At 35.4% G+C, this 22,753-nt stretch overlaps 1 protein-coding gene across 2 annotated transcripts in view; it reads right to left on the reverse strand.

Annotated features, from left to right (window-relative positions):
- The window catches only part of TFPI (tissue factor pathway inhibitor), an 85,446-nt gene that overhangs the window by 14,629 nt on the left and 48,064 nt on the right, over positions 1-22,753 (reverse strand). For both annotated transcript variants that reach the window (XM_043488132.1, XM_043488131.1), the window contains 3 exons: positions 10,446-10,490; positions 7,064-7,240; positions 5,883-5,978 (listed from right to left, as the gene is read on the reverse strand). In XM_043488132.1, coding sequence (XP_043344067.1) covers positions 5,883-5,978; positions 7,064-7,240; positions 10,446-10,490 — 318 coding nt within the window. The remainder of the gene's footprint in view (positions 1-5,882; positions 5,979-7,063; positions 7,241-10,445; positions 10,491-22,753) is intronic.

Here is a 22,753-nt window from a genome sequence, read left to right on the forward strand (position 1 = left end):
CATTATTCAAACATTATTAACAGTATAGAATGGAAGGCATCTGTACATATGCCATATAAATGTTAAAGAAATATCAAAAGCATAATTATTAACATATGAATAAAACGGTATGTAATCTTAGAATGAACATGGAGCATGAATGCAGACGATGCTCAAAAACACCTGGTAAGTGTGATCAGCATTCTTCTAACCATCATTTGTTCATTGTGTTGTAACTGTGGATTGCAAAATTAATGAATAAAAATATACAAGTCATTTCTCTGGTGCCTAACAGTGGGATAAACACTGGAGGAGGGGGGTCTACAAAATACAAAATCCATTGTTTCTTCCATTAAAAAAACTTGCCATCTAGTCAGTAAGTCGGAGCTGACACAAAAATCAAATAATTTAATTATTAAATGAATCAAAATAAAAACCTAAGGGAGAGAGAGAGGAAGAAGTCTTCCTTATGGAAGAGGAAAAAACTGAAGGCAGGAGGAGAAGGGGATGACAGAGGATGAGATGGTTGGATGTCATCACCGACTCAATGGACATGAGTTTGAGCAAGCTCCGGGAGGTGGTGATGGACAGGGAGGCCTGGTGTGCTGCAGTCCATGGGGTCACAAAGAGTCAGACACGACTGAACCACTGAACTGAACTGAACTGAATGGTCTATAACCTCTGGTTTGCCAGAGCTAACACTGGATCATACTTATTTTTTTGGTGTATCATATTCCAATATATATATGATTTTTCAAAAATTGTAATACGCTTTAAAATAAAACTATGTTATTTATCTGCCAAAATCGTGATCCTATTTTTAATATATTGTAAATAAATAAATTATTTTTAGCATCCTACTTTCATTAGCATCCCAGTTTGGATGACATATGATTGTTGAGGTAATCTAAACATGAAGGAATGATAGTCTGAACAAAACAGGTAAGATGGAAAATGGAGATGATGAGAATGGACATTTCATCAGAGAAAGTAATAACATTTAATGACTGACTAGGAGAGAAGTGATCAAAAGTGATTACCAAATGCTCAAATGGGAAAATGGCGGCAGAACTCTGAAAATCTATAAAGTTGGAAATATTATAAAATGTAAAGAAAAATTACTCAAAATTCTTTTGCCCCAAAGCCCCACAATACTTCATACCAGTATTCTTTAATTTGTTTCCAGGAAACACATTTGAACTGTTAAAGTTTCCATATATGTATTAATTTAGTTCTATTATGAATTCTCTTTTAAAGGTTGATTATCATTTTATTATAGCATATGTACTGAAGCACTTTATCTGAATAATTAGAGATTTTATAAGTGGCTGAAATATCACCTTTTCCTGCAAATGGGAACTTACAAAGAGTTGTTTTAGAGAGGAGAAACTAAGGCCTGGGAACTAAGGCTTGTATTGCTCTGATTTATATGAGTTAAAAATGATGAATCATATTTATGTAGCACTGAAGAGGTATCAGACACTGTCCTAAGCGAACTATGTATATTGAATGATTTCACCTCACAATAAAGCCTATGAGGTAAGCATTATATTACTACCATCCTCATTTTGTAGTAGGAAAAAGTAATGTTCAGAGAGGTTAAGAATTATTTTAAGGTTGCACAGGTGGTAAGGGAAGAAATGGGACTTGAGCCCAAGTCTTCAGGCTCAGAGTCATTTCTCTTATCCACTATATTATAGTGCCAATCACACCAAGAAATCAAGAAGCAGTTGTGACAGTCTTTCATCCTGAAGGTCATACACAGAACTGCATACATTTAGAGATATTGCATTAGAATTATTTCTCTCCTGCATGTATGGAGGATACATTTCTTGTAACTACAAGGAGATCCTCATAATTCAGAACAATAAATCAAACTCAAATAATTTTCTCTCACTTGTGCACAGGGGCATGCTTATAAAACATTTATAAAAACCTCTTTAAGGAAGAGCATGTTTCAATCTTTGAGGTCACCCGTGTAGCCTACTGGGCTTTCCTGATGGCTCAGACAGTAAAGAATCTGCTTGCAACGCAGGAGCCTATTAATACTGAAATACAGAAATGAAAGGAGAAAATTAAACCTCAGTTGTGCTTAATATGGAGAAGGAAATGACAACCCACTCCAGTAGTCTTGCCTGGAGAGAAGCCTGGCAGGCTACAGTCCATGGGGTTGCAAAGAGTCAGACATGACTGAGCGACTAAGACTTGTGCTTAATAAGCATTCAAATATTTTGAGTCAAGAAGGTTCAGTGGAAAAAACATATTCTCATGCTAATTTGCAACATTGTGGTTGAGAAGAGGAATTTTAAAAATTACCAAATAATTTTCTAGTAACATTCAACAATATTTCTAAAATATTTTTCTATCATCATCAGAAAGAGAAACATTAAAATTCTATTTGCAAATATTTCACTTAATAATAATGCAGCCTCACTGTATTTTTGGAATATTCAAATACCTAAGGATTGTTTTCAATGACAACATTTTAAATGAATGCTATTCTATCTGTATTATGGGGCATGTTCTATCACTCTATGCTGAATCAAAATCTTAAAGGATTTACATCTTTTTGAAAGAATCTGCATCAAAACATGTATATTATCAAGGGTGAAACAGATCACCAGCCCAGGTTGGATGCATGAGACAAGTGCTCGGGGCTGGTGCACTGGGAAGATCCAGAGGGATGGGGTGGGGAGGGAGGTGGGAGGGGGGGTCAGGATGGGGAATATATGTAAATCCATGGCTAATTCATGGCAAAAACCACTACAATATTGTAAAGTAATTAGCCTCCAACCAATAAAAATAAATGGAAAAAAAAAAAAAACCACACAGTAGAAAATAAAAAAAAAAAATAGAGAAAAGATAAAAAATTACAAATGTTCACCATCTTAATGAAAAAATGTTCAACATTTTGTATATATAATAATTTCTTTCTGTTTTTTTCCCCTAAACATAGTTTTTAAAAATGACAACAAATATAAAATAGCTTTAATCACTTGGCTACTTACAAAAACAAACAAACAAAAATAAACGAAAGAATCTAACATCTACAGAGAACCTTTTACATTTGCTAAAACCTTGAACGAGGTTTTACTGTAAACATAGAACTGTAGTTTCTTAAATTATTATAACATGTATTAATATAATTGCAAGCAGTGATGGATGTAATACCTTTTGATTTGTAATATCAAGAGTGTTTTTATAGACCTCCACAAAGCCTTTTGAAGGGACGAGGGAGGGATAATCTATGTTTTGGAAGGCTGGGGGCACAATTGCCTTCCTATACTCTGCTGCTGCATGGGATGGAGGAGGGATCATCTAAGTCTCAGATGATGGAAAGGAACAGCTGCATCTCCACCTGCCGCATCTTGGATGGAGCAGACATGGGATCATGTAGGTCTTAGGGAGATTAGAGGCAGAGCTTCATTGTCATCCTTTACATGTTTAAGCCACCAGACAGAACTTATTGCAACACTGTTTCATGTTTTATTAGGAATGCTGCAAAACAAATGAATAAGAGAATGCTCCCAGGAAAAGAGGGTAAGGGGCCAAAATGGCTAGAGGAATTTAGATTTTCAAGCAAATACAAACCCCGAAAAATAAAATAGTTCTCTAGACAAAAAGGGAGACCATTTGCCCTAATTTTAAATGCAGTTACTATGAAAGAACTATCCCTCAAATGTCTATTATTTGAAATTTAAAAAATCTCTTAACATCATTTCCCTTTAAATTTATGGTGTTAATATTACTGCTTCCTTAGTTAATGATATGCTTTTAAAATAATTAATTTGTTTAATATACTTTTTAATGTGCATCTACATAAAAACTTAGGGAGGACATTTAGCAGACAGTATTTAAAACATTTATTTTCTCACATTTTTCTGTATTTTACCCTTTCTGTTTTTCTAGTATGCCTGCTAAAAATCAAGTATTATACTCCAAGGCAAAACCATCTCCTAACCTACTCTATTCATGTTAATGGTAAATAACTAATGATCTCTATTTGAATTAGTAAAGTAACCCAAACAAAAATAATTGAAACACATTAAAAATTAATTTCATATGTAGATATATTTATCACATGTATCTTTACATTCAATAATATGTTTGTTGTTAACTTTCACATCTTCCACAGCAATAAGAGTTAGCACGCTTTTCAACATGGGATATTTAATTGGATAAAATAAAATGTCACTGAAAGACACAGGGCTGGAAGGACATAAAGAAACAATGCAGTGAAATTACTTAATTTGACAGATAAAAAATGAGAAATACAAAGATACTTATGATTATCTTTATTACAAAGTAGTATTTAAAAAGTAGACTTCATTTGGTCTTGAACCCCCTGCTCTAATTATAAAATCTAAGGACCTGAAAGCGTTTTGAATAATATACCATAATGTCTAACTCCCCCTGAAATTTTGCCTGCCCTTTATGACATCTCAAGTGCTAGTGGAACACTGTGTCAGTGCCTATGATTTGGGGACTTTAGTCCCTAAGGCACTCATCCATTTTTGAAGACCTCACATTAAAAAGAAACACTTTTACAGAAAGAAATCTGTGCTTTAGATTTTATTCAATAAACCTGATTCTTAGGCTGGGTTGAGGGAGATAAAGAACCATGTCGGCGTATGTGAATAGGGAAGACTGAAATAGAGATGATTGAGTGCGCATGTACAGAATTAAATTCTCCTTTCACACGACGGTGTTTCAAGCCCCAAGAGCTTGAATATATAATGCTCTCTCTTAGGTGTCACATCTTACAGTTTCCAGGCCTTCTAAGTCACAGTCTGATGACTTCTAATGTACTGCATTTAGGGCTGAAACAAGTCCACAGACATCATCAGGTCAATGTAGGTCTATATTCCTCATTCTAGATAAATCAGTCAGTATTACAGTCTCTTAAATCCATCTGGGCAGAAATTTTGCTTGCTTATTTGTTTTTTTTGTAAAGAAAGATGCTCAAAGACATTCTGAACCCCACTTGTTTCTGACACATGACTGGGGTGGAGATAGTATGTCTCTTTTCACCTTAAGGTTGCAATTTTAATGTCACAGAACACTCTGAACAATGCAAACTTTACATTTAACAATTTTATATGGACTGCTTCTAAGCAAAATCTTCCATTTCTGAAAGAGCACATGTGATTTTTTAAATTTAGTAAGGACCTTACATTCATTGCATTAACTTCCAACTTTTCAGGTGGTTTCTGTCTAGATATTTGCTGTGTCTGATTATGTTTCCCTGAATTTCCACAGTTCTGCATTTTTGTGGGCATATTTCCTGTATGTTTCTTTAAATTCTACAAATATGTTGACAGGATAGAGTCCAGAAAAAGAGTTCTGCATACCTCCAAAAGAAAATTCCCTCGGAGTGACTTAACCTTAGGGATGGTTAGTCACCAAATTCCTAATCTCTCCTGTGACTGACACCAGAGACCTAAGCCAATGCTAGGCTCAATCTAAGATCATTCTAGGCTGCCATCACAAACATTTACAATTAAGCACTGAAGCTGATAACCCCTAGCTATTATGTTATAAGATAAATTTAGCATAAAGTTAAGAATCACATTAAAGTTTTCATGTGATATGTAATCAAAAACCTACTTCAAAGAATACTTTAAAATAGATTAGGAAAATTATCATTTTTCTGGGACTAAAGGTCTTAAGCAGTTTTGAATCTCAGTATTTCATCTACTATTATTTCTGAAATAATAGTACTGATATAAATCCTGAAATATTCAGTATAAGTACTGAAATAGATACTGAAATATTCAGTATTTCATCATGTCTATTATTAAAGAACAAGAGGTATAATTTTCTAAAAAACATAGTTCTCATACACATTCTTCTATTGTTACCATGATAATATTTTTCTGGCAGTAATTAAAACAGAGTCTTACCAAAGATGCTGGGTTCCTTGCTAGGCCTGGGAGTCAAGGAGGCATTATTCGTAGCATCAACCTGGGTTCTATGATCATCTACCTGAAAATCATTCACTGGAAAACATATATAGCCAATTAAAATAGAAGACATTGTCACAAGCTCATAACTGTACACATAAAGCACGGAAGTTGTATTTAGAAAAGTAAATGTCTAGAAATTTTATTTACATTGTTTTGTTAAATTGTGCTGCATGCTCATTCGCTCAGTCACATCTGACTTTTGAGACCCTATGAACTGTAAGTCTGCCAGGCTCCTCTGCCCATGGGATTTTTCCAGGCAAAGATACTGGAGTGGGTTGCCATTTCCTCTTCCAGGGGATCTTCCTGACCCGGGGATCAAACCTGAGTCTCCTGCATCTCCTGCATTGGCAATTGGACTCTTAACCACTGAGACACCTGGGAAGTGGTGAACAGTGAATCTTTAAACCTATCTATAGATATATCTTATAATATTTCCATGAGCATCTTTGATATTCTTTGTCAAAACAAAAGGGGGTAACAGTTAATGTTTAAGTCACTCCTTTAATTAATTTTATAGATAGATAAAATTGACCTTCAGTGGTAGTTTCCAAAGAACCATTTCCCCTCAAATTGTTATAAACCTAAGGGATTTTAGCAGTCCTACTCTTGTGCCTAAATTTTACTACAGTATTCTCAGAAAGGAAAATTAAATAATCTAATCTAAAAAAAATGTTTTTTGAGGAAAATAATTTCCACTATAAATTTCTTAGGGCTTCCCAGGTGGCACTACTGGTAAAGAACCCACCTGTCAATGCGGTAGACATAAGAGATGCGGGTTTGACCCCTGGTTGGGAAGACCCTTTGGAGGAGGGCATGGCAACCCACTCCAGTATTCTTCCCTGGAGAATCCCATGGACAGAGGAGCCTGGGGTTTACAGTTCATAGGGTCACAAAGAATTGGACACGACAAAGAATTTAGCACACACAAATTTGTTAATTCTCTATTTCTTAAAAAAAATTAAGATAGTGACTAATTTATATCAGAGTTAGAGTGAATACAATGGATCTTCACTTGCATGGCTGCAACAAAATGGGTAAACCTGAACATCCTTGAAGATGTCTTATTTTTAAAAGAATGCCTGTAAAATGAAGTAAAAGGAGATGAGAAATAAACATACATGTGTCTTCACAGGTGTTCTTGCATTCTTCTAGTGATTCAAAGTTGTTGAGATTCCCGAGGCACCCACCATACTTGAAACGTTCACACTGCTTTGATTGATTGTTATAAAAATACCTAGTAATATAACCTCGACAGATTCCAGCATCTTCTTCCAAAAAGCAGAAATCAGGCTTTTCTAAAAATTATTAAAACATCAGAAAGTAGTATTCTTATTTTGAGTAATTTATGTTAATTAAAAATATAAACAACTGGTTAAGTTGAAGTTATTTAAGGAGTACATATGAAAAGATAAAGATAAAAGGTAAAATATAACATTATCCATAACTATATTTTATCCACTTTGACATTTAGAACAATGTATGTACAACTGTCATACATTGAGTCTATTGGAATTTCAAGTTCTAAATTTCTCATAGTTAATTAGCACATTAACTATCAACTCTTTCATAAATTGAGAAAATAAAAGATACCGGGGTTTGATTACCCTTGGTTTGGAAGTGCAAAGTATTATGGCAAAAATTTGGTTTATTTATTTCTGTTAACCTTATGTGCATCCACATTTGGAAAGAGCCACAAATTTCATAATTTTCAGGTGTGTAATCTAATTTTAAAGTATACTGTGTTTCTTCATTATGAATGGTTTCAATTTTTATAAACAGAGAAGTTTTGATGGGGGGTGGAGGCTTTCACGGCTATACTTAGAAGCTCCTAAATTCTTATGCTGAAATTAATATCTGTATTAGGTATGACATCCTCCACCACTGTGTCTCTTGTTTTTCTTCCAGGCATTGGAATGACTCCAATAGTGCAGAGGCAGAAAGGAAATACATGTTCAGGGATTGGAGAGGCTTTTGAAAAAGCCTAAGACCCACTCTTTGATAGAGCTCCAATCCAGGCTAAACACAGTTGTCATAAAAGTTGTACCACTGTGGTTTACATTACAAGCCTTGTTTACATGCATACGCAGAAAGAAGAGCTTCAAATTATTTTCAAAATTATTATGATTGCAAGACATATTGTGCTTGAATTTTTAGGGAAAAGCTCCAGCTTCCCCATTTCCTGTCCATTCTAAAACTATATATTACCATAGAGGAAAAATGAACTGCACAATATTTTCACATCTTAAAGCATGTTGTATCCATCTCAAGGAAACAATATTAATGAGTGTTTGTTTTAAAAAGAACATGTTTTTTAATAATGTTAATGATTTCCAGAACAGTAGAAAAATCAATCTGCATGAAAAAATTATTAAGTAAAACATACTATTTTAATGTAGAGTAAAGTATCTATTTCTGTGACTTCTCAAAGTACCGATTTGAAGATTATTTTGTTCACTGTTTACTGCCTCTTGTTTCTTAAGGTGAATGCTACTATTATTTCCATGGTAAAAATTTCTGGTTAAGTATGATATATGAAATAAGGAAAAATCCTACTTCCTTAAACTTTTATAATATTACTATAAGAGAAAGAAAAATACATTTGATCACTAAGTTGATTTGTTTAGGTCTTAGTATGTACTTCTTATAAAACTTTAAATCATATTAACAAACAATACAAGAATTCTACGCTTAACAAAAGGGAGTAGGTTAAAAAATATTGACTATAAAGATGAGAAAATGGTAACAAATTATGCTGAAATGTAATTAAGGAATTATACAACTGGAAGTTGCTATCATTTATATGAGACACCATTGTAGGACAGAAATTTATTTTAGGGGTTGATACTGCATACTTGTAAAATTATTCTGCTTAGGCCTACAGCTTAAAATATTTATGATTAAAATTTAAGAAATTCATTCCAACATTCCTCAGATAAAGTTTTAATATTTGTATTGAATCTGTATATACAATTCTTGCTCTAAATTAATGCTCAGTTAAAACCTAGAATGCAAGCTTTAAGCTCTACACCAACTTCCATAAGCCACAAGATCCCATGATTCTCACTACTAACTTTTGTTTCAAGCTGCAAACCTGATAACTGTCTGAAGCAAAACTTTCTCCCAAGGCACGTTGTAGAGAATCTCCAATGCCTCTGTAATTGTTCTGATGGTGATGCTAGGAGGCATATGACAAAGTTAACTTCAAATCAGTATGTTTAAAGGTCTTCATTATTGATTAATTTTAGCATCTGACCATTTTTAAACGTGAATAGAACTGATAGCTTTATTCTCTTTCATATGTAGTATCAAAATAGAATGAATTCTGAATCATTAAATATAAATTAAGTAGCATCATTTTCTAGTAAATTTTCCCTGCATATAATTTTTTCCTAATTCTACATTTTTGAAAAAAAACCTAACATTTAAATATTAAAGATATCATCTCTTACTTGATCAACAAAAAGTCTATTTATAAATATGATATTACAGAGAGGAAGAATTTCATTTAATTGAGGTAGTGAACACTTTTGCAAAAATTAATTCAATTTTTATAGAAAGTTATTTTACAACTTGTAAATAAATACATTTACTTATGTTGGTTGTACAAACTTTGTTGCTGAATTTATTTTATAAATTTTGATTGTAATTCTGGACCATAAACTATCTTATCAATGAGTTGTAAAATTTTTCAGCTCTTTCTCACATAATTAAGTCAAAGCCAGTAAAACTAAAATTCACTTTGAATTGTGTAGCTCTTTCATGTCTTAGGACTTCCCTGGTGGCTTACTTTCTTTAATTTTCATGTTATGAGTTAAATAATTTCATCTTCTTGTTCAATATTTTCTCATTCCTATGTAAATGCTGTGAATGGTAATTGAGCACAGTCATTTTCTAGACCTTCATTAAGGTCTAGAAAAAAAAAGAAGCATGTCTTTCCTGTTACAACATATTCATCAAAATGTAATTATTTTTAGTTAAAAACTGTAAGTAAAATAATTTAAATCCCCAAATTTAAAATATGTAAACACTAAATAATGTTGACAGAAGCAATTATTTATTGTTAAATATCTCCACATATTTTTGCATGTAGACTTTGACAACTCAAAGGCATATCCACTCAGCAGAATACTGAATGAAACTTGCTACAGCTACACATTGCTGAGGTTATCAAAGGATTAGATATCTGAGAACCAAAGAAAGAACAGCAACGTCTACATCACTCTTTGGGAGATGTTAGAATAGCATGTGCATGGCTCTGGATTATTACTGATCTCATACCAGACATCACACGCCATGAGAATGAGTAAACACAGTGCTTAAGTCTTCCCTTATGAACTATCATGCATGTTGTTTCTACTTTTTTATTATACCCACTGAAACAAAACTCCATTTCAAAAATCACATGGACTTATGATGAATCTCTTATCAGAGAAAGCTGAGAATTGAATTTCCAAGTACCCCATGTAAACGCTACTAACTAGCACACAAGTGAACAGTCACCTTTTTGCAGTGTTGCTTTTGTCTCTGTCATATCCTTTAGATAATCTGCAAGAAAAACAATATATGTGTATCAACTACCACAATTTATCATATAATGTTATGACTTTCCATTTAGCAACTAGGATGATGTCTTTATTATTATTAAAATTATTCTTATACTGAATGTCAAGATAAAATTTCTTTTTATTTTCTCTAGATATTAAACAAGTTAAATTATTACAGTATAACCATGAGTCACCTATGTTTTAATATAACAATGTCTCAAAAACTATTTTAAAACATTCTAACACATTTACAAAAATAATAATTCATGGTGAACTAAGTTTGCTATTCAAAATACCTATGGTTAAAATAGATCTTTATTAAAATAATGTAAAATATGAAAGTAATTCAAACAGCCTACTTGGCCTGTAAGAACAGGTCATTTCTACAGAGGAATGGGAGTAGAGTGAAAGGAACCAGAATGACCTCCTTTCCTGATTCCTTCTCCTGCTCATTATCTTAATCCAATTACAAGTTTCATTATTATTTCCAAATACAAAGGAGGAATGAAGCAACAGATACCTGTGATGTCATTTTTGGTTTAATCTCATAGAATAATTGGAGAAGGCAATGGCACCCCGCTCCAGTCCTCTTGCCTGGAAAATCCCGTGAACGGAGGAGCCTGGTAGACTGCAGTCCATGGGGCCGCGAATAGTCAGACACGACTGAGCGACTTCACTTTCATTTTTCACTTTCATGCATTGGAGAAGGAAATGGCAACCCACTCCAGTGTTCTTGCCTGGAGAATCCCAGGAACAGGGGAGCCTGGGGGGCTGCCGTCTATGGGGTCGCACAGAGTCGGACACGACTGATGCGACTTAGAAGCAGCAGCAGCAACAGCATAGAATAATTGGAATTACTCCAGTTAGAATGCTATTTGTCTTTAACCTACTGTATTTCAAGTATGGAATCTAAATTCTAATTAAATGATAGCTAATGAAATTCAAATTGATATATACAGTTTTACTTTGTTCATATAAACATTAGGAAACTAAGTGGTTTTTTCAGCATAATCATTTGTTTTATACAGAAAAGCTTCGGATAGGTCAGTTTATCACTATTTGGATGGCCAGAGAGACATAAAAGGTCAGGGGGAAAAAGAGGTCAGAGACAGAGAATATGAGCATGAGTTGGTTAAATACCCCTTTCAGCCAGTGATCAGTCAGGTTATTCTCTGGAGAGTAAAATGTCTAGAATGATAAGGTGATGTGGCTCATCTCTTTTCTGAGCTTTACTATGTTTTATTCAGTACTCTTTTTTAAAAACTTGTGTGTGTGTGTGTATGAAATTCTAATTGTATTGTAAATGTTAAGAAAATCTGATTTTTTTATTATAAATAACCAACCTCTAGTTAATGTTTTTAGATACTGGACTGTCATAGTAAGCATAATAGCCAGGACATGGAAGCAACCGAGATGCCCATCAGCAGACGAATGGATAAGGAAGCTGTGGTACATATACACCATGGAATATTACTCTGCCATTAAAAAGAATTCATTTGAATCAGTTCTAATGAGATGGATGAAACTGGAGCCCATTATACAGAGTGAAGTAAGCCAGAAAGATAAAGAACATTACAGCATACTAACACATATATATGGAATTTAGAAAGATGGTAATGATAACCCTATATGCAAAACAGAAAAAGAGACACAGATGTACAGAACAGACTTTTGGACTCTGTGGGAGAATGTGAGGGTGGGATATTTCAAAAGAACAGCATCTATACTATCTATGGTGAAACAGATCACCAGCCCAGGTGGGATGCATGAGACAAGTGCTCGGGCCTGGTGCACTGGGAAGACCCAGAGGGATCGGGTGGAGAGGGAGGTGGGAGGGGGGATCGGGATTATTTTTATGCCACTTACAGTCTGAAAACATAGATAAGGTTTATAGTTAATTATCAAAGATATTTTCCTAGATTTATACAGAACATAACATTTGTTAATGATGGTGCAAGTAGTAATGGCAGTATGTTTTACTAATTATTTTAGTAATTCCTTGAATTCCAATGTATATGAATTTACATTTTAACTTTTCATTAGGAATATTAAAGTTAATTCACAATTATCTGATTCTTTACCAGCCAAGCCACAAAAGAAGTCCATGAACATTGGAGTGGGTAGGCTATCACTTCTCCAGTGGATCTTCTAGACCCAGAAATCAAACTGGGGTCTCTTGCATTGCAGGCAGATTTTTACCAACTGAGCTATCAGGGAAGCCTGCTATAATTATCATATACATTTTAATAACTGTAATAAAATATTTTTTTGCCCTATTCTGTCTTCATCTTTTTCTTTTCTGTTGGGAATGGGAAGGGTAAAATCTGAACACTAACTTTTAATGTTTCTTATTTGTTGAAGTCAGCCTAGAAATTTTCTAACTAGACAGGAAAAGACTCTATGGGCAGAATATTCTTGTTACCAGGTAGGTCTTCACTATTCTAAACAAATAAAACAGAAAATAATAAAGTTAAAAATGGAAAGAATGTAAAATGTATTTACATACTCTTTAATTCCCTGTGGAGAAAATCCCCATGTAAATCCCCATGAAAAACCACAAGTCACAGTTAGCTTAGCCAATAAAATAGTAATTAATATAAACAGCATAGTTGTGCTCAGTCGCTAAGTCGTTTCTGACTCTTTGCAACCCCATGGATTCTAGCCCACCAGGCTCCTCTGTCCATGGGGATTCTCCAGGCAAGAATATTGGAGAGGGTTGCTATGCCCTCCTCCAGTGGATCTTCCCAACCCAGGGATTGAATCCAGGTCTCCCGCATTGCAGGCAGATTCTTTACCAGCCGAGCTACCAGGGAAGCCCCTCTGATATAATATAAACAGCATACTTACTAGAGCCTTTAAAGATGTTTTAGGAATTTATTGTCTATGGTTTAATTGTAAATAGTCAACCCTGCTGCAGAGGTGGACTGGCTAAAGAGTTAAATGGGAATTTGATCTCCTTCATCTAATTCTTTTAATTTCCACACTTCATACGCTTATTTTTAAAAAACTAATAATCAAATTCAATGTTGTTTTAGTTGTTGTTGTTTAGTCGCTAAGTCTTGTCTGACTATTTTGTACTGTAGCCCACCAGGCTCCTCTGTCCATGAGATTTCCCAGGCAAGAATCCTGGAGTGGGTAGCCATTTCCTTCTCTAGGCGATCTTCCTGACCCAGGGATCGAACCCAGGTCTCCTGTATTGGCAGGTGGATTCTTACCACTGAGTCCCCAGCGGAGCCCTGTTTTGTTCAGGCTATGGGAAAAAAGCAGCTAAACCAAAAGACAAACATTTTGAAAGCCATGTGTCTAGAAACCATTTACAAACTATATTTTAACTTTTTCTAGCTTATTAACTTTGTTACTATGTCTCTATTATTACACTGGTAAATACGCCACACAAAACTATACATATTTGGAAACAACGGATAAACCACCTTTAACCTGCAAAAGGACAGCTGAGGATACGTATCAAACTGAACACATTTATAATTCCTATTCTCTGAAACATTTGGCTTGAATTTATTCTCAGGCATGGCAATTTACAAGTCATAATTTTCAATGGTCTCCCAAATAAAACAAAATTTCAACTTCAAAGATATAAATCATATATCTTATATAAATATAAGATATAGATCATATTTCTCCTTTAACTTCTATCAATTGTTTCTCTGAAAGTTTTCAGGTTCTACAGTTGAGGCATACACATAGACAGTGAGTGTTATGACTTTGATTAACTGGCCGTCATTCCTATAAAATATCTTCCCTTTCTCCTGCCAATATTCCTAGTCCTATAGTTTACTTCTACTTATCATTCTTATGATCTGTCCTTGCAAGGCATATTTTTCATCTTTTAACTTTTAACCTCTGTGTCCATATTTTTAAAATGTCTTTCCTGTAGACAACATGTAGTTAGTTCATGATTAGTTTTTTATATTGTCTACTCTAAGCCTTTTCTTGGACTGATAATACCATTAAAATTCAATGTAGTTATCATTATGCTTGCATAAAAATCCCTAGGTCTTTGTTTTCTACTTTACATCTGTTTTCAGTTCCTGTTTTACTGGGTATTTTTAGAATTGGTTGAATATTTTAATAACAATTTTACCTTCACTATTGGTCAATTTGCTATATCTCTTTATTTTTAGTGTCTATTATGGGACTTTTAATATGAATCTTTAATTCATGGCAATTTGACTTCAAATAATTTATACCACTTTTACCTATAGTATCAGAACCATACAATAGTAGTCTCATGTTCACACTCCTATTTTTGTTTTAAATCCTTTAAAATTACTCACAGTGCAAGCCTGCTAGCAATGAATTTTCTCAAATATTGATAATCTGAAAAAAATATTTATCTCCATCATAAGGGTATTTTTAATAGATCTAAATTACCAATTGGCAGTTTATTTTTCCTTTAGCTCTTTAAAGAAGATGTTCCATTTTATTCTCTTGTGAATTTTTTCTTCGTGAGAAATTGGTATTCTCTTGGTCTTCCTGAATGTATAATTTTTATTTTTTTTATGATTTACTTTTTAGCCACAATTTTCAGCAATATGATTCATTGACATGGCTTTCTTTTTCTTTGTATTCATTCTTTACGGATTTTGTCAAGGCTCTTGGTTCTGAAAGTTAAAGTTTTCATTAAATGAAATGTGGATATCATGAAAATGTGGATAATTCTTTGCCAATTTCTTGTTTGCATATCTTCTGTCCCAGCTGCCAGAACTCCAATTATACATTTTGACAGACTCCTTGATTTTGTTTCATGGGTAATTGGTCAATATTATTTTTTGTTTGCTGTTATTATACTCAGTGTGCTTCATCTTAAACAGTTACCATTATTCTGTCATTAAGTTTACTGATCTTTTCTTCTGTAATATCTAATGTGCTTTAAGTATTTCTGGTGAAATTCTTATTTTATAAAAAATTCAACTGTAGAATCTCAACTGTAGAAATTCAACCATAGAACCTGACAATTTTCAGAGAAACAATTGATAGAAAGAAGAAATATGATTTACATCTTATATTTCAAGTCTTTGAAGCTGAAATTTTCTTTTATTTAGGAGATCATTGAAACCTAGACAGCATATTAAAAAGCAGAGACATTACTTTGCCAACAAATGTCCATACAGTAAAAGCTATGGTTTCTCCAGCAGTCATGAGTCAGGTATGGATGTGAGAGTCGGATTATAAAGAAAGCTAAGTGCCAAAGAACTGATGATTTTGAACTGTGGTGTTGGAGAAGACTCTTGACAGTCCCTTGGACTGCAAGGAGATCCAACCAGTCCATCCTAAAGGAAATCAGTCCTGAGTATTCATTGGAAGGACTGATGTTGAAGCTGAAACTCCAATACTTTGGCCACCTGATGCGAAGAACTGACTTATTGGAAAATACCCTGATGTTGGGAAAGATGCAAGGCAGGAGGAGAAGGGGATGACAGAGGATGAGATGGTTGGATGGCTTCATCGATTCAATGGACATGAGTTTGGGTAAACTCTGGAAGGTGGTGATGGACAAGGAGGCCTGGCATGCTGTGGTCTATGGGGTTGCAAAGAATCGGACATGACTGAGCAACAACTGAACTGAGAACTATGACTTGGATTTCTTATTTCTATATTGTACTCTTCAGACATCCTGGACTGTGAAGTCAAGTGGGCCTTAGGAAGCATTAATACAAACAATGTTGGTAGAGGTGATGGAATTTGAGCTGAACTATTTCAAATCCTAAAAGATAATGCTGTTCAAGTGACGCATTCAATATGTCAGCAGATTTGGAAAACTCAGCAGTGGCCACAGGACTCTAAATGGTCAGTTTTCATTCCAAAACCAAAAAAGTGCATTTACTTCACTTTTATATATTCTACTTTTCTCCTTATTATGTTCCTGTTTTCTTTAAATCCTTTACCATATTTATAAGAGCTATTTTAAATTTCTTATTGAGTAATGTCATCTTTGTCTATTAGAATTAAATACCTTTTTTCCTAATTATGGATCAAATTTGCTTCATCTTTGAATGCTTAGTATTCTGAGAAGGGGGGAATATAGATATTTTTGAATATTATGCTGTTGTCTACTGGATTTTATTGTCTTTCAACAAAGAATGTTTTACTGTCAGTAATAGCAAACACCCTCCTCCAACAACACAAGAGGCTACTCTGCACATAGACACACCAAATGGTCAATACTGAAAGTAGATTGGTTATATTCTTTGCAGCCAAAGATGGAGAAGCTCTATACAATCACTGAACACAAGACCTGGAGCTGACTGTGGCTCAGATCATCAGCTCCTTATTGCAAAATTCAGGTTCAAATTGAAGGAAGTAGGAAAACCACTAGGCCATTCAGGTGTGACCTAAATCAAATCTGTTATGATTATACAGTGGAAGTGATGAATAGATTCAAGGGATTAGATCTGATAGACAGAGTGCCTGAAGAACTATAGATGGAGGTTCATAACATTATACAGGAGATGGTAATCAAAACCATCCCCAAGAAAACAAAAATGCAAGAAGGCAAAGTGGTTTTCTGAGGAGGCCTTAAAAATAGCTGAGAAAAGGAGAGAAGAGAAAGGCAAAGGAGAAAAGGAAAGATACACCCATCTAAATGCAAAGTTCCAGAGTATAGCAAGGAGAGATAAGAAAGCCTTCTTAAGTGAACAATGCGAAGAAATAGAGGGAAACAACAGAATGGGAAAGACAAGCCATCTCTTCAAGAAAATTAGAGACACCAAGGGAATATTTCATGCAAAGATGGGCACAATAAAGGACAGAAATGGTATGGACATACCACAGCAGAAGAAATTAATAAAAGTTGGCAAGAATACACAGAAGAACTATACAAAAAAAGGTCTTAATGACCTGGATAGCCACAATGGTGTGGTCATTCATCTAGAGCCAGACATCCTGGAGTGTGAAGTCAAGTGGGCCTTAGGAAGCATTACTACAAACAATGTTAGTAGAGGTGATGGAATTTGAGCTGAGCTATTTCAAATACCAAAAGATGATGCTGTTAAAGTGAGCACTCAATATCTCAACAAATTTGGAAAACTCAGCAGTGGCCACAGGACTGGATAAGGTCAGTTTTCACTTCAATACCAAAGAAGAGCAATGCCAAACAAACTAATTGCCTAATTGCAAACTACTGCCTAATTGCACTCACATCACATGCTAGCAAGGTCATGCTCAAAAACCTTCAAGCCAGGCTTCAATACTACTTGAACCAAGAACTTCCAGATGTACAAGCTGAATTTAGAAAAGGCAAAGAATCCAGATGTCAAATTGCCAACATTAGTTGGATCGTAGAAAAAAGCAAGGAAATTCCAGGAAAACATCTACTTCTGCTTCACTGACTGTGCTAAACCCTTTGTGTGGATCACAACTAACTGTGGAAAATTCTTAAAGAAGTGAGAATACCAGACTACCTTACCTGCCTCCTGAGAAACCTGTATGCAGATTAAGAAGCAATAGTTAGAACCAGACATGAATAATGGGCTGGTTGCAAATTGGGAAAAGAGTATGTCAAGGCTGTATATTGTCACCCAGCTTATTTAACTTACATGCAGAGTGCATCATGTGGAATGCTGGGCTGAATGAAGCACAAACTTGGATCAGGATTGCCAGGAGAAATATCAATAACCTCAGATATGCAGATGATGCCACCCTCATGGTAGAGAGCGAAGGAGAACTAAAAGAACCTCTTGATGAAGGTGAAAGAGGAGAGTGAAAAAACCTGGCTTAAAATTCAACATTCAAAAAACTAAGATCATGGCAAATAGATGGGGGAACAATGGAAACAGTAGGAGATTTTGTTTTCTTGGGCTCCAAAATCATTGCAGATTACAGTTGCCATGAAATGAAAACATGCTTGCTGCTCAGAAGAAAAGTTATGACAAACCTAGACAGAATATTAAAAAGCAGAGATATCACTTTGCCAACAAAGGTCCATATTGTCAAAAAACCATATGGTTTTTCCATTAGTCATGTATGGATGTGAGAATTTGACCATAAAGAAGGCTGAGTGCTGAAGAATTTTGATTTGTGATGCTGCAGAGGACTCTTGAGAGTCTCTTGGACTGCAAGGAGATCAAATCAGTCAATCCTAAAGGAAATCAGCCCTGAATATTCATTGGAAGGACTGATGCTGAAGCTGAAACTCCAATACTTTGGCCACCCAATGTGAAGAGCTGACTCACTGGAAAACAAGCTGATGCTGGGAAACATTGAAGGCAGGAGGAGAAGGGGACTACAGAGGATGAGATGGCTGGATGGCATCACTGACTGGATGGACATGAGTTTGAGCAAGTTCCGGGAGCCAGTGAAAGACAGGGAAATCTAGTGTGCTGCCGTCTATAGGGTCACAAAAGGTAGGACACAAATGAGTGACAGAACACCGAAATTAAAGAAGTGCTTTTTTGGCAAGTAGTTAATTATGAATTTTTAAGGCTTGGCTGAAGCTTTGCTATGGCAAGTGTAAAGTAGCTTTTACTCTAGGTCTAATTTCACTCTAGTACTAAATTAAATACAAAATTTATCTGAATTGTGGGAGCTCTGGGGGGTATTCCACTTACAAATCCCTTTAATTACTTTCTCAGTTCATGGAATTTCATCAAGTACATGCAGCTTTATTATTCACCAACAAACTCCATGGGGCCCTTATCCAAAATTTTTAGCTTTTTCACTTTGTATGTCCATTCTGTTTCATATACTGTCCCTCAGAACATGACCACTTCAGTTTACCAGTCTCCAATCTCTACATGCTTCACCAAGGAGACTGGAGTACTATGCTTGTACTTCCCTCTTTTAGCTATGGTCCAGAAGTTCAGTTCAGATCAGTTGCTTAGTCATGTCCAACTTTTTGTTACCCCATGAACCACAGCACGCCAGGCCTCCCTGTCCATCACCAACTCCCGGAGTTCACCCAAACCCATGTCCATTGAGTCGGTGAAGCCATCCAACCATCTCATCCTCTGTCATCCCCTTCTCCTCCCACCTTCAGTCTTTACCAGCATCAGGGTCTTTTTCAGTGAGTCAGTTCTTCGCATCAGGTGGGCAAAGTATTGGAGTTTCAGCTTCAACATCAGTCCTCCCAAGAACACCCAGGACTGATCTCCTTTAGGATGGACTGGTTGGATCTCCTTGCAGTCCAAGGGACTGTCAAGAGTCTTCTCCAACACCACAGTTCAAAAGCATCAATTCATAGGTGCTCAGCTTTCTTTATAGTCCAACTCTCACATCCATACATGACCACTGGAAAAACCATAGCCTTGACTAGATGGACCTTTGTTGACAAAGTAATGTTTCTGCTTTTCAATATGCTGTCCAGGTTGGTCATAACTTTCCTTCCAAGGAGTAAGCATCTTTTAATTTCATGGCTGCAATCACCATCTGCAGTGATTTTGGAGCCCCCCAAAATAAAGTCAGCCACTGTTTCCACTGTTTCCCCATCTATTTCCCATGAAGTGATGGGACTGGATGCCATGATCTTAGTTTTCTGAATGCTGAACTTTAAGCCAACTTTTTCACTCTCCTCTTTCACTTTCATCAAGAGGCTCTTTAATTCTTCTTCACTTTCTGCCATAAGGGTGGTCTCATCTGCATATCTGAGGTTATTGATATTTTTCCCAACAATCTTGATTGCAGCCTGTGCTTCCTCCAGCCCAGCGTTTCTCATGATGTACTCTGCATATAAGTTAAATAAGCAGGGTGACAATATACAGCCTTGACGTACTCCTTTTCCTATTTGGAACCAGTCTGTTGTTCCACGTCCAGTTCTAACTGTTGCTTGCTGACCTGCATACAGGTTTCTCAAGAGGCAGGTCAGGTGGTCTGGTATTCCCATCTCTTTCAGAATTTTCCACAGTTTATTGTGATCCACACAGTCAAAGGCTTTGGCATAGTCAATAAAGCAAAAATAGATGTTTTTCTGGAATTCTCTTGCTTTTTCAATGATCCAGCAGATGTTGTCAATTCAATCTCTGGTTCCTCTGCCTTTTCTAAGACCAACTTGAACCAACTTGAACATTCATGGTTCACGTATTGCTGAAGCCTGGCTTGGAGCATTACTTTATTAGCATGTAAGATGAGTGCAATTTTGCAGTGGTTTGAGCATTCTTTGGCACTGCCTTTCTCTGGGATTGGAATGAAAACTGATGTTTTCCAGTCCTCTGACCCCTGCTGAGTTTTCCAAATTTGCTGGCATATTGAGTGCAGCACTTTCACAGCATCACCTTTCAGGATTTGAAATAGCTCCACTGGAATTCCATCACCTCCACTAGCTTTGTTTGTAGTGATGCTTCCTAAAGCCCACTTGACTTCACATCCAGGATGTCTGGCTCTAGGTCAGTGATCACACCATCGTGATTATCTGGGTTGTGAAGATCTTTTTTTGTTCAGTTCTTCTGTGTATTCTTACCACCTCTTCTTAATATCTTTTGCTTCTGTTAGGTCCATACTATTTCTGTCCTTTATTGAGCCCATCTTTGCATGAAATGTTCCCTTGATATCTCTAATTTTTGAAGAGATCTCTAGTCTTTCCCATTCTATTGTTTTCCTTTATTTCTTTGCACTGATCACTGAGGAAGGCTTTCTTGTCTCTCCTGACTATTCTTTGGAACTCTGCATTCAAATGGAAATATCTTTCCTTTTCTCCTTTGCTTTTGCCTCCCTTCTTTTCACAGCTATTTGTAAGGCCTCCTCAGACAGCCATTTTCCTTTTTTGCAGAAGTGCCTTCATGCAGAACACTGGGGAGATGGACGCCTCACCTCACTTGTTCCCTTCTCTCAGAGATCACAGTCATGTACTGCATTTTGATCACTGTCTGTAAAAAAGTTGCTTCATACATTTTTTTTTTCCCTCCAGTTTTTAGTTATTTACATTACGAGAGAAATTCAGCTCCAGTTACTCCATCATAGCTGAAGATGGAATTTTCTCCTTAGGTGATTTCTTTAAAGTTTAGTAATTCTTTTTCTGTATGTCAGCTATATTCTTAACTGTAGCTTACTATATAAAATACTCAGATATTCAAGCAATAATGTCAATGACTTTTGAGGAAATAATGAGGAGTTGGGAGCAAAAGACATATAGTTATGTTAGGTAGTAATGGTATTTGAGAAAATATTACAGCAGGACACCTACTGAAGAACAAAATGATTATATTTGATTAATTTCTGAAAAAAAAAAAGGGGTAACTTGTCACAATGATGAAATAAGAGATTTTTGAATGATAAGAGCTAAATAGATATGTATTTCAGGAAAAAGGCCAGTTGATGAAAATAAGTAGGCTGCTACATGAGAAAGTGAGGATTACCAAGAATGAGGCAACCTGACCTTTAGCCAAGGTACTGAACTTGAGTGATACTCAATACAAAAGGATACTTGGCATGGTATGGAAGAGGACACAGTATAGAAATCTATGATGGATGGAAAATTACCAGGCAATCACAACCAAATGTACCACAGAGAAACACCGAACTGCCTAATCTGTGTTAGTAACATTTCCAGTACATCTATGGAGAAGAAGAGGGAAATAAGTGCTCTGAAATAAAGAAATACATTCACATCATTTCTTTTATGTCAGCTCAGGGGCATACAACAATCGCAGGGGAGAAAAGCTCTTTCTTTTCACCACACTGAGATTTTCCCCACAAGCCAAGGTCATCACGATGCCAAGACTGTCTTGCAAAAGCGGTTTGGGAGAGCATTATCAGTGTAAAAATGCCAAGCCACCTGCTTTGCAAAAAACAAGACACCAGTGTTAACTAAAGAAGCCATCTATAGACTTACAATGTAACTCAACTCTAAAAACGTGCAAGGCGGAAATCTGGGGCTAGAAACTATGGAAATAAGGCTAACTCGGGATTTTCTACCTCTCAAGTAGCTCTCAATTCAGAAGAATAAAACTGACATAAAATTGAACAAGTAATTATTTAGAATTTATTTTAGTCTAAAGAGAGAAAGCCACATAAAACATTGTAATTTGTAGAATTTTAAAATTTTAATACAATGAAAAGAATAAAAGCATTAAATTAAGTTTAATAACAGAATGTGATGTGCTTTTCAAACTTATAACTTAGTAAAATAAGAAAAGAAAAGTCAGGTTCAGTAAGGTCTTCATAAGCCACGGGAGATAATATTTTCTACATTATTCCAAGGTTCCAAAGGAAGCATTTAACTCATATATATATGAGTTAGATATATATATATATATATATATATATATATATATATATATATTTCTATAATTTTCTAACTACTGAGAACCTCAA

Source organism: Cervus canadensis, chromosome 15 (assembly GCF_019320065.1).
Source record: "Cervus canadensis isolate Bull #8, Minnesota chromosome 15, ASM1932006v1, whole genome shotgun sequence".
Lineage (NCBI taxonomy): Eukaryota > Metazoa > Chordata > Mammalia > Artiodactyla > Cervidae > Cervus > Cervus canadensis.